The sequence below is a fragment of the Capsicum annuum genome, chromosome 5 (assembly GCF_002878395.1).
Source record: "Capsicum annuum cultivar UCD-10X-F1 chromosome 5, UCD10Xv1.1, whole genome shotgun sequence".
Classification (NCBI taxonomy): Eukaryota; Viridiplantae; Streptophyta; class Magnoliopsida; order Solanales; family Solanaceae; genus Capsicum; species Capsicum annuum.
The window spans coordinates 102,058,442-102,071,634 of NC_061115.1; the positions used below are offsets into that span (position 1 = coordinate 102,058,442).

The following is a 13,193-nucleotide window of genomic DNA, read 5'->3' on the forward strand; positions in this document are numbered from 1 at the left end:
CATTGGTAAGATCCTTCTTTCGATCTTTCTCTCAGATTGGCTTTACAGGACAATCAGAAAATCAGTGGATGCATTTATATGTTTTATTTTTCAGCAATATAGGACTACTAAGAATCTTCCTGCGTAAACAAAATAATGATGAAAATTTCCATATATATCTTGATATAGATACACCCCATGTGTGGGACTATACTGATCATGTTATTGTGCAGTTATCATCCTGATATAGATTTTAAAAAAAAAAAAAGTGGCTGATCTTCATTTCTTGTGTATTGTCTAGATTGCCAAGTTTAAGACTATAACCATCCAATGAAGAGAATTAAAGAAAGGGTAGAGAAAAACAAGTAATTACTTTTAGATTGCTATAAAATTAGTCTTTCTGGTGGTAAGAGATAGTAAAAGCTAAGATTACAACTAATGGTAATAATCACTTCAACACTGCAATAAAGTGATCCAACATCACGTAACACTTGCATGAAGTTATTGTTTCAAAACTAAGAAGGTCATCTACTCAACATCATATTTTATGGTTTATCTGCTTCATCATAGATCTTGAGATTTTGTGTCCAGCATAGGTATGAGCTAAATAAAATCACCAGCATTTTTGTTGTGATCAATCATCCAATTCCCGATAGTTCCCTCTTCCTCTTAACTTAGCCCAGAACCACCAACACAGTTTCAGAATTTTAAGCTTAAACTGTGCAACATCAACCATTTTTTAGATGTTGTGTCTCAACAAACCTATGAACTGGGAGAGGCACGACTTGTACCCAAAGCCTCGTAAGGCCGAGCACACCGAAGCCAAGTATGCATCTCCTGAAACTGCTTAGTGTCCGAGGCCAATGATGCCCTTAAAAGTAGCAACAAGAAATGCTAACAGCTCAACAACAAGTAAACAATTCACGGCCGATCTCAGAAAATACTCAGCTAACTAGAAGGCTGACAACAAAAGTTTACACTTGACTACAAAGTGACTAAAACAATTACGAATTCAAGCTGGCTTAAATCCCTTACGACCAAGTAACACATTACCTGAAAACGAACTTAAATACGAAACATTAACCGAAAGATGGGTACCAATAGGACAATAACAATGACCCTCACTTCCAAACTATATAGATACTACCAACTAATAAAGCAGCAATGCAATGAGTAGATTTGAGCAAAACTAACCTGAGGCGCGTGCCGGAGGAAAAGGGATTCATGATTGGGTCCGTTTTGAAACTATGGGAAAGCTCGATCAGATCCAGGAGTGCTGACTTGTTGATTAATTCTCACCTCAAAAATTCAGTGGGGACCTGTGGAACATACAATCAGGAGTGCTGACCTGATTGATCTGTTTGGATCTGGAAATGTAGAAGAGAGAGAGTGTGTGTGAAGGAAAAAAAGAATAACAGTGTCGAAAGATGATTTTATGCAAATTCAATTGAATTGAATGAAGAAACTGTGCACATGGAAAAAAGCAAAAAACATACTGTACAAACTAACTGCAATGCCTCTTTCCTATTTTCGTTTTCTCATTTTTTCCTTTAGGGGTGTGTTTGGTAGGGAAGAAAATGTTTTTTTTGTGGAAAATACTTTTTTAGAAAATGTTTTTCCGGAAAATAAGTTGATTTTGCACTTATTTTTTTATGTTTGATTGGTGAGTGAAAAATATTTTCTAGTGTTTGATTGGTTAATGAAAAAATATGTTTCAAAAAATACATTTTAGTGTTTAGTTAAAGAGTGTATTCGATGTGAAGGATGAAAAATATTTTCTAGAAAAATAATTTGTTTCTTATTTTAGTATTGTATTCGTTATGCAAATTGGGTAAGTACGTATTTTCTAAAAGTATTTGTATATATTTAACAAAAATAATGAGAACAATAAAATAAGAAGAGTGGATAAGAAAAAGTTTTGATTTTTTAAATAAATAAATTAAAAAATCAATTCTTTTTTTTTTAAGTGAAGGGGTTAGTAGGTGGGGGTTATCAAAATAGGTAGTAGGGGTGGGGTAAGAAAAAAAATTTGATTTTTTTAAAACAAATTTAAAAAATTTTGGGGAAGGGGAGGGCGGCTAGTAAAGGGTGGGGGTAGGGGTAGGGATGTGAGGATGAGGTAAGAAAAAAATTAAATTTTTTAAAAATAAATTTAAGAAATTTAAATTTTTTTGGAAGGGGGAGGTTGGTAGGGGAGGGGGAGGTCGGGCAAGGAGGTTAAGAAAAAAGTTTGAAATTTTTTTAAAAAAATAATATTTCTTTTTGGAGGGAGCAGGGGTTTGAGTTTTGAGGTAAGGGATGAGGTAAGAAAAATAAAATATTTCTTTTGAATGGGGGTCGGAATAGAAGAGTGAGGGTGGGGTAAGGAAAAAACTAAAAATTTCAAAAAATAAATTTAAAATTTTAATTTTTTTCAAGGGGGGATTGGTAGGGATGGGGGTAGGGTAAAAGGGGTAAGAAAAAAGTTTTGGGTTTTTGTAAAAAGAAACTATATATTCTTTTTGGAGGGGGAAGGGAGTTATGGGTTTTGGATAGGGAATGAGGTAAGAAAAAAATTTTAAATATTCTTTTTGGATGGGAGATGGTAGGGAAGAAGGGGCGGGAATTGGGGTTCGGAGTAGGGATGGATAATTTTTAGAGTTGTGTGAACATTTCAACTTAAGAGTGAGGTTGAAAGAGAGTTTTGGAAAATGTTTTTATTATTTTTTGCAGAGAAGTCATTTTCCTTAGATTTGAGTAAAAATAAGTTGATTTAGAAAACATTTAAGCCCAAACATGAGAGAATTGAAAAACCCACTCTAGGTCTTTCCTTTTCTTTTTCTTTTTTTTTTGGTTAAGCCAAAAGAAATCACACCGAAATTGTATTCCTTCCTTTTAATTTATTTATTTTGTTGTTCTTAGTCTATTTTTAAAATGACCTTTTTTTTTTTGCTCCATTCATTTCAATTTACTTGGTATTTTTATTAAAATAATTATTTCAATTTACTTATCCAATTTATAAAATCAAAATAAATTTATCATTTTTTTCAATACTACCACTACATTACTTAACAATATAAAGTACGTAGTCAAATTTAGCTTTTTAAAAGAATAATTAATAAGGTTAATTTAATAAAATAAACCCTTAATAAATATTTTCTTAAGAGAATATGAAGTCAAATGGGTCAAGTAAAATGAACAAAGGGATTGATGATTTTTTACATGACATGTTTAAGATCAAAATATTAAGGACATTTTGATACATTCTACATAATTTTGGTTTAAGACACAAGATTAAAAAAAATACTTTTCTGAGGTTTGATTTTATTAACAATGATCAAATAACCAAAAAGTCAATGGCTCAGACTTGGAAAAAAAAGGCAAAAGAGGACCAAGTCCAACTAAAGACAGGACCAAACACTTTCCTAGTCTATGCAAATGCCTAAAAATTAGAAAAAAGCCTCTTGTACTCTTCCTAAAAACTTGTCGCCATTTGAGAAATTGTTGAAGTGGTGTCGGTCGAACTCCCTGCTATTTGAGATCCTCCTCCAGGTCATCTTCAAGCTCTAGCCATAGATATTGTAATGGGAGCTTTGTTAATCATGTTCATAGTTCTAAGGTTAGTCCATTTTCTCTTCTTCTATCTTTCCTCTATTGCTCTTGAAAACTGACCCCTTGTGTTTCTTGTCAGTTGGTCGGGGTTCATTCCCAAAAAACCAAAGAAAAATGCTTGTAACATTCAGATTTGGAATCCTTAGTATGCTTCTTCTTTCTCCATTTTTAGGTATTCGACTCTCCAAGCTCCCCTTTATGTGTCTCTTACCCTTTGACCTTCTTTTTTCATATGGATATAAGTAGGTGGAATACTCAACTCTCAGTGTTTTCTACTGAGTGAATAAGGCACGACTACCCTTTTTTTGTGAAGCTTTGTAATAGCTAGAGTTTATAGTCCTAGCTAGTTTGTGCATAAATTTGATGTCTTCTTCTGGGCATACTCTATTTATATATGGCTATGCAATTCTTTCCTTTAAATTTTTGTAGGTATATAAATAGTTGTGTTTGTCTTAGCTTATCTCTGCTATATTACATGGATATTTTCCTTGTGCTTATTTTTCTATCTGCTAACATTGTGGAATGATTTTGACTGTTTTCACCCTTAGATTAGGAAATATTTCTATTTAGTATTCACCTAATCTTCATTAGTAGCTCCTTGAAATTATATTACTCCATAATTGATTGTGATTCCATCACCTCGTTAGCTAGTGAATCTGCTGATACAAGCATGAAGAGTACAAAAGAGTACAAGGCATGGTCAAAGGTTTAAGCTTTGAAATTGACAAGTGTTTGGAGCCTTTTAAAGTTTTGTCAAGTTAAAGGAGGGGAAGGGAACTACTTCACTCAATAGGCATCTCACTTAAAGGGCAAGATGGACTTTCCACTTTATATTCCAACACTCAAGGGGCGCCCCTTCTCTTTAGTTCATTAAAGGTAGTTTTGTCAATTGGCATGTAATAGTATAAATAGACAATTTCTTCACCCTTTTCATTAGTTTTTGGATGACATTGAATATTACTCATAGTTTGTAGCATTAGTCTTCTAGTTGTAGCTCTTAAACCAAAATTTGGAACCTTGAACGCACTTGAATTGGTTTTCATTTGTATTGAGTTATTTGGCAAGAAAGGTGAACTTGAGGAAATGTGAGTCCTTTGGTCAACCTAAGAGGAAGGTTTGAGCTTCTATTGGTGAGGTGTGATTGGTAATTTGATACACCACCTTTTGTTAATCACTTGGTAGGAGTAAAGGTCTTTCTACTATCTTTATATTTTATGCAATCTTCTTCTTCATTTCCTTTCTTGTGTGTTGTTTTCTCCTTGTGTGATTGCTGATTTTTGCCTTTTGAGTCCATTTTCGTGAGTTCTTAGTTAGCTCCTTATCATTTGGTATCAAAGCTTTGGTTAGGGTTGTTCCAACATCCCTAAATCTTAGTTTTAGTGTCTCAACAAAAAAAAGTCAGAAATCTAAAAATCTAAAAAAAAAAATGGTGTCTAGTGTTATTTTGTGTTAGATCCAAATTTAGAACCTTAGATCTATACCATTTACTTTGTCTTTGAAGTTTCTTGTACTAAATCCTTGCTCTCTAGTACCTAGGGAGTCTAGATCTACTTTTAGAGTGAAGTTTGGTTGAGTTTGAGCTAATATCCACCATGGCTATGGAGTTTTGAAGCTTTTTGAGCTAGATACGAAATTGGCTTGGTGATTTGGATGAGTTTTGTGGCTGATTCTTAGTTGGTTGAGTTTGTTTTGGCCTAAGTAACCTAGATCTACAACAAAACCAGATTTAGGGTTCATTTGCTTGTTGGTCAAACTTGGTCAACACTTGAATATTCATCTTGTTCATCCATGATCTTCATATCTTAGTGAAGAAGAATATTCAAAGTATTTGTTTGATCCAAAAGGAGGGAGGAAAGAGAGTATGATTGTTGTTTGTGCAAGAATATTCCCTAGCATATTCCAAGTCTTCCACAAAGGAAGAGGGGACAAAGGGACAAGCAAGTACACTTGAAAGTACAAGAGGGGGGACCAACTCATTTTGAATTCATTTGAATCTCCGAAAAGGCTTCAAAACCTTTATTTTTCCCTCTAAAACCGAAATCCTTTCATCCCTAAAGGAGTGCTTGGCCGAAACAAAGATTTGGGGAAATTAAAAATTTGAAAAGTGACAACCAACCGCGTAGTGCCACGTCATCACTTGTGATCAACCAAATTCCTCTCTAAAATTAGATTTTCTAGTTTCTAATTTTTTATTCTAGTTTCTTTTAAGCTAATTCCAACACTAATTAGCAAGCTAGTAAGTTTCTACTAGATTGGTAATCAGTCTAGAGTTTGTTTAATTCGTGTCTTCAATTTTTTGTGTGCTTTTCTCTTTTAAAGTCATAGTATTTTGTTGATTCAAGTTCGTACATCACTTTATTTGAGTCATTTCAAACAAAGATTGATTTGGGACCAAAGCTTCTCACCACTCAAGTAATTTGCCAAGTATTGCTAATTATCCAACACTTGTGAGGCCAAGTGTAAGGTGAGGTTGAGTGTGAGTGAAGTGAGGCTTTATTTGAACTAACGTGTTTGTTCATTTTGTAGGTTTTCCTTTGCCCGAGATATAAAGAGTGATAATAATGCTTTGAGGAGTAATATGGATGTTATGAGGAGAGACGCAAAGGGTGATTTGGATGCTATGGGGAGTGAAATGTCCACTTTTTATGGAAGGCTTGATTGTGTTGAAAATAGGAGGAACTCATGACCTTCTATTCCTAATCCCTACCATGCATCCTCGAGTGTCCAAGCTAACAACTCCTACATGACCATGACACCCGAAACCCTCCACCAAATGTTATATCCTCCACAAACTCTTTAAAACCAAGCCCACACCACTGCTAACCGAAACATACCAAGACCCCTACTCCCTCAAATGAACCAAGTTTAACAACAAGGACTTGGAACCCAAAATACCCCACCAAACCCGAACCTCCAAGAACCAAATCCCTTTGACCAAAAACCAATTAGCCCACATAACCAAACATCTCTACAAAACCCCAACCACCAAATACCTAATCCAATGAACCAAAGACCAAATCTTCCCCCACATCCAATGCCACAAGTCTAAGTCCCAAATAATAAAAGACCTCTTAACCCTCTATTTAGACCTCAAAACCAAAACCATCCCATCCAAGTTGAGGATTATGGTAGAGGGGAGCAAGAACGCTATGAAGTTCCTCATGGTGATTATTGGTTTAATGAAGAAGAGAGAGGAAGATATAATCAAAGGGGACCTTATGGCGATAGATTCCGAGGGCATGAGGCAAGGCAAGGCCATGTTGATCATCAAAGAAATTGAGATATTAGTATAAATTCTATCAAGGTAGGCATTCCAATCTTCAAGGACGAGAGTGGCCCTGAGTTGTATCTTTCTTGGGAATCATCTTGTGAGAAATTTTTTCAAGTCAATGACTTATCCGAAGAGAAAAAGAGTTTTTACGCTATTGCTCATTTTGAAGGTTATGCTAATACTTGATGGGATTAGACCAAGAGGTTCAGGAATGTCTTGATTGATGGCCAACCACCCCCTTGGAAAGACTTAAAAAGAGTAATGCGAGAGAGGTATGTCCCGAAATAATATAGACATGAGCTTCTTTCCAAACTCTATAACTTAAGGCAAGGAAGCAAGAGTGTCATGGCATACTATGACAAATTCCAACAACTCATTTTGAAACTTGATCATAGAGATGAAGAAGTCATACATGACATTATTCATTTCAAGGTAGGGTTGAACAAAGACATCTCTTCTCGAATGACTCTTATTAAGTTTGAAAATATGGTTGAAGTCTTTCAAGTGGCCATGGAAATTGAGAAAGAGAACAAGAAATGATACAAGCCAAAGACTCCTTACATCTCCTTGGATTAGTCCAAAGAAAAGGGCATAGTCTCGACATCCATGGATCTTCCTCAAGTCATGACCAAGGTTTCCCAACACCATTCTCTAAAGCTCGAAGGTAAACCAACTTCTACTTCTCATTCTACGAGTCTACAATGTTTCAAGTGTCAAAGGTGAGGTCATAGGGCAAGTGAGTATCTTACCCAACATAATATGATCCTAAAAGAGGGGAAATTGTATTATCTTGGTGAAGAAGTAGAGTTGGAAACTGAGGGGAATGATGACAACTCTTAAGATAGAGAGTAAATAGAACCTGAAACTCAAGGAGAAGGAAGTGAGGAAGATATGTTGCCTTGTGAAGGAGAATGTGATGTGCCTAGTTATGTGATTAGGAGACTTTGTTTAGTAAGGTCTTGGATGATCAAAGAGAGAACCTCTTTCATACCAAGTGACTTATTAAAGATAGTGTGAGTTCAATGATCATAGATAGTGGGAGTTGCGTGAATATTGCTAGTGTCACCTTGGTTGACCACTTGAAACTATCCGCTAACCCTCACCCAAATCCATACAAGCTTCAATGGTTAAACAAGTGTGGTGAATTGAAGGTCAAACGATAATGTGTGATTAGATTCAAGATAGGGAATTATCATGATGAAGTTTTATGTGATGTAATCCCTATGCAAGCATGTCACATATTGTTGGGAAGGCCTTGGAAATTTGATAGGCACACTATACATGATGAAAGGTCTAATAGGTACACCTTTGTGTATGGTGGCTGAAAGTTGTAAGACCCCGCAAAATTTTTAAGCTTAAATCAGTCCTTTAAGCTTGTCAAGGGGGTCCTATACTAAGGAAAATTCTAGCTAAGTTCCCAGACTTAGTTTATTTTTGGCCTTTGAAAGTTGATAAGCTTATTTTGCCACTTTAATGTCCTTTAATGGTCCGTATTTTTGTTAATTCATGATCAGAGAGGTCAATAGGTGTTCTCGAACAAGTTTCAGATTTTTCAGACCTTTTTAGACCACGTTTGGTGTCCCAAAATAGTGGACCAATGCAATCTTAGCGCGCTGCATCGCCTATCACGTTGGTTAACATTGTTACAGGGACAGCCAGTAAAACTACTAAGGCTTGGCGCGATCATGGCGCGATGCGTCGGGTATTACGTCGATGCATCAATGCATCGCATCGCCAATCACGTCGATGCCCAGTTTTCAGTCATTAAATATCCATGTTTTAAGGAAAAAAGGGTTAATTTCCCACCCCTATATAAGCCTATAACATGAGATTCAGCCCTTATTTTACCAAAATATTGTTGTTACTCTCAAATACTCTCAAGAACAAGTTTAGGGTTTTCATAAGAGCTTCAAATTCAAGAGATTCTACCGTTAGTTTTCAAGAATTTTCCATCTAAGTATGTCAAGTGTTCATTCATGGATTCTTTTCATCCATGAAACCCAAGAATTCAATTTTAAATTATGAATTGTGATGTTTATGTTATGGATTGATGATGTTCATGTAGTTATTGTTGTAGGATTACCAAGTTGGAATCTTTATGTGTTGTTCATGAAACTATGCTAGCATGTATGTTAAAATTTATGAAATTGAGTTGATTAAGGAATCATGTGATATTAATTTGATATCATGCCTAAGCCCTAAGTTATGCATACTAGGTGTTTGATAAAATGTCTAAGAAAATAATATTTGTGTATTATGACTCAATAGAACCTAAATGATGAATTCATGTCAGCATTATGTTCAAAATGAGTGTGACTTTTAATAGATTGATGTAATGCTCATGAGATTAGGCTTAGGGAATTATGACATGTTTATATGCATTCTTATTCATGTGTAAGCCTGTGGTATACAAATACTTCATGAAAAATTCCCAATGATAGTACTATGAATTATTGACCATGGTTATGTGTTCAAGAAGTGTCATGTCTTGTCAGTTTTATGCTATCGAGTCTTGGGGGTACTTGTACCCGACAACTTAGCTGTGTGCCTAGAGCCAGCATCATTTTTATGATAAATCTCAGTCATACCATGGTTAGTAGTATTCTCAGTCAGTTTCATGGCTCAGTAGAATTCAGTCAATTACATGACTCAGGAAAACTCAGTAATCTCAGTCAGTTATCAGATCTTAATAGTATTCCATCAGTTAACGAATTCAATGAACTCAGTCCAGTTCAGTTCAGTTAATCATGTTCAGTATCTATTCAGATAGGAGTAGGATTCAGCATCGAGTGAGCCCAAGGATAGGAACTCACCCATTAGTAGAGGGTGTGATTCTTAGAAGCAGTCTTTGTGCTCCAGAACTACATAGCCAGCGTAGGTGAGACATCAAACCTGCTAGTTGAGGGTAGATGAGATGGATTAACCTGTTATTTGAGGGTCCCATCATTCTCCTTAGAGTACCTGTTAGATAATGGATTTCTCACAGCTTGTTCTTACCAGTGGCACGGTATTGACACCCTTCAAATTGGGGTTACAGGTTGGACCCCAAATCTATTTAGAAAAAGGAGCATGTCGGTTAGATGAATTCTCCCACAGTTTCAATTATAGAATTAGGACTGTCTGGTTAGCCACCCAGTCTCAGTAATAGAACTCAGATAGTTCTACAAAACCCAGGACTGTCAGATACAGTCACTCAGCTCAGTACGAAACTCAGCTAGTTCTATCAGAACCTAGACTGTCAGACACAGTCACCCAGTATCAGTTATATTAGTTATATTCGTTATCAGTAACTTATGTTATCAGTATTCAAACTCAGTAGTCAGTATTACTCACAAATCCAGTCACAGTTTCACACTCATGTATGTATTCTCACGATCATGTTATACAGTCAGTTAGCATTATTCATGCATATGAACCCTTTGCATTCAACCTACCTCACTTGTATACCAGTAGATTCAATCATACTGACGCATTTCCACTATGGTGTTCTTATACCATAGGTTCAGAAACACGAGCTCCAAAGCATCAGTAGCATTCCAGTTTCAGCAATCAGAGTTAGTAGTGAGTCCTCATCATTCGAGGATGTTATGATTTGATTATTTCATATCTTTAGTACTTAGTTATTTCAGTAGTTGGAGTTAGTTGGAGACATTCCCCATCAACTCCTTATTCAAATAATCTAGAGGCTTTCAGACTATAGCATGTGTTCACAGTTATTTCAGTTATTTTGGTAATGATGTACTGCTTTTCCAAATGTTATGTTTTATCATATATTTGAACCTTATGTCCTTTTAGACTTTAATTCCATATCAGTTGCAAGATATGGCTCACATATGGTTCAAATAGGGGAAATCAAAGAGGGATGGTGATGCAGGGCCTATAGAGTAGGAGGAGTTAGCCACTACTTTTCTTGATAGATTCTTTCCCCTAGAGCTGAGGGAAGCTAAGGTGCTAGAATTTATTAACCTCAGGCAGGGCAACATGACAGTGAAAAAGTATTCTCTTAAGTTTACTCAACTAGCTAGATACGCTCCTCATGTAGTGGCAGACAATAGGGCTAAGATGAGTAAGATTATTTCTGGGGTGAACGATAGTGTGTTCAATGAGTGTAGATCTGTAATGTTGATTAGTGAGATGGACATAGCCAGGTTTCTGATCCATGCTCAATAGATAAAAGAGCTGAAGATTAAAATAAGAGAGAAGAAAAATAAGAGAGTAAGGACAGGTAGTTTTAACTTTACTCAGCCTAAGTCAGAGGGTGGAAGTCATTCTCAGTTCCGCCTAAAGTCATTCATTCCAGCTCCTTCCTCAGCCAGTGCTCCAGTGCCAAAATTTAGAAACGGCAACAGAGATAGAGCGCCAGGCTCTAATCTCAGGATAGTGTTAGCATTGCCTGAACCTATCCTCTTTGTCAGATATGTGGCAAGCATCATCAGGATACTTGCAGAGCTGGCAGTGATATTTGTTTCGGATATGGCAAGCTAGGCCACAGAGTTAGAGATTGTCCTCAGCTAGGTCCTCAGGATTAGCGTAACCATTCCTCAGCTCAGTCCGATCGCCCGAATCAGCAGGGTGCCACTTCCAGTGCTACTAGTGGGCAATGCCCAAACAAACTCTATGCTTACAGTCTCGAAAAGATCAAGAAAATTCTCCTAATGTGGTTACTGGTATGTTACAGATCTTTCATTTGCATGTTTATGCTTTGCTAGATTCAGGAGCTTCTTTGTCTTTTGTTACTTCTTATATAGCAGTTGATTTCAGAGTCAATCCCAAAATTCTAGCAGAGCCCTTCTCAGTCTCCACCCCAGTGGGTAAAATCATCATAGCCCAACGGGTATACAGGAATTGTCCGATTATGGTATCTCAGAAAGTCACTTCAGCAAACTTAGTCAAATTAGAGATGACTGATTTTGATGTCATTCTCAAAATGGATTAACTTTATTCCTGCTATGCCATAGTCAACTGCAGAAATAGAATTGTCTAGTTTTAGTTTTCGAATGAACCTATCCTAGAGTGGAGAGGTAGTACTTCAGTTTTTAGAGGTCAGCTTATTTCCTACATTCAAGCATGGAAAATAATATCTAAGGGATGTCTCCATTATCTTGTTTGAGTTAAGGACTCTAGTTCCAAAACTCCAGTTTCAAATCAGTCCCAGTAGTGAATGAATATTCAGATGTCTTTCTCAAAGATCTTCTAGGAATTTCTCTCGAAAGGGAAATAGACTTCGGTATTGATTTTCTTCCAGATACTCAGCCTATATCTATTCCGCCATACAGAATAGCACCAGCAGATAATCTTAATCGTGCGAAAGAAAGACGGTTCTCTCAGAATGTGCATTGATTACCGTTAACTCAATAAAGTCACGGTCAAGAACAAGTATCCACTTCCCATAATTGATGACTTGTTTGACCAACTTTAGAGGGCCAACTATTTCTCCAAGATAGATCTCAGATCAAGCTATCATCAGCTCAGAGTCATAGAATGTGATATTCCAAAAATAGCCTTTCGTAGTCGGTATGGTCACTTCGAATTTTTAGTTATGTCCTTTGGTCTTACTAATGCCCAAGAAGCTTTCATGGACTTAATAAATCGTGTGTTCAACCAGTACTTGGATATGTTCGTCATAGTCTTCATAGATGATATCCTTGTTTAGTTCCGCAGTGAGCGTTATCATGTAGACCATTTGAGAATAGTATTGTAGACTCTTAGAAATCATCAGTTGTTCACCAAATTCAGTAAGTACGAGTTTTGGCTAAGGTCTGTAGCATTTCTTTGTTATATCATTTTCGGTGATGGTATTAGAGTTGATCCTCAAAAGACTGAAGCAGTAAGAAACTGGCCTCGCCCTGTATCTCCATCAGATATCAGGAGCTTCTTCGATTTGAATGGCTATTACAGACAGTTTGTTGAGGGATTTTCTTCTATTTCATCCCCTATGTCCTGATTGACTCAGAAAAAAGTTAAGTTTTAGTGGTTAGATCCTTACGAGAAGAGTTTTCAGGAGTTGAAGACTCTACACACCTCAACTCTAATTTTGGCTCTTCCAGATGGTACAGATAGGTTTGTAGTGTATTGTGATGCATCCAGAGTAGGTTTGGTTTGTGTCCTCATGTAGCATGGTAAGGTCATAGCCTACGCCTCCAGACAGCTTAAACCCCGTGAGAAGAATTATCCTACTCACGATCTTAAGTTAGCAGCCGTAGTTTTTGCCTTAAAGATTTGGAGGCATTACTTAAACAGTATTCATGTAGATATGTTCATAGATCATAAGAGCCTTCGGTATGTCTTTTCTCAGAAAGATCTTAACCTCCGTCAGAGAAGGTGGTTAGAGCTCTTAAAATATTACGACATG

The 13,193-nt window shown here is 36.4% G+C and overlaps 1 protein-coding gene across 4 annotated transcripts in view; it reads right to left on the reverse strand.

Moving 5' to 3' along the window:
- The window catches only part of LOC107870633 (AP-1 complex subunit gamma-2), a 43,398-nt gene extending 41,904 nt beyond the window's left edge, over positions 1-1,494 (reverse strand). For all 4 annotated transcript variants that reach the window (XM_016717221.2, XM_016717220.2, XM_047413112.1 and 1 more), the window contains exon 1: positions 1,174-1,494. In XM_016717221.2, coding sequence (XP_016572707.1) covers positions 1,174-1,205 — 32 coding nt within the window. In that variant the 5' untranslated portion in view covers positions 1,206-1,494. The remainder of the gene's footprint in view (positions 1-1,173) is intronic.
- Between the last annotated feature and the right edge of the window lie 11,699 nt (positions 1,495-13,193).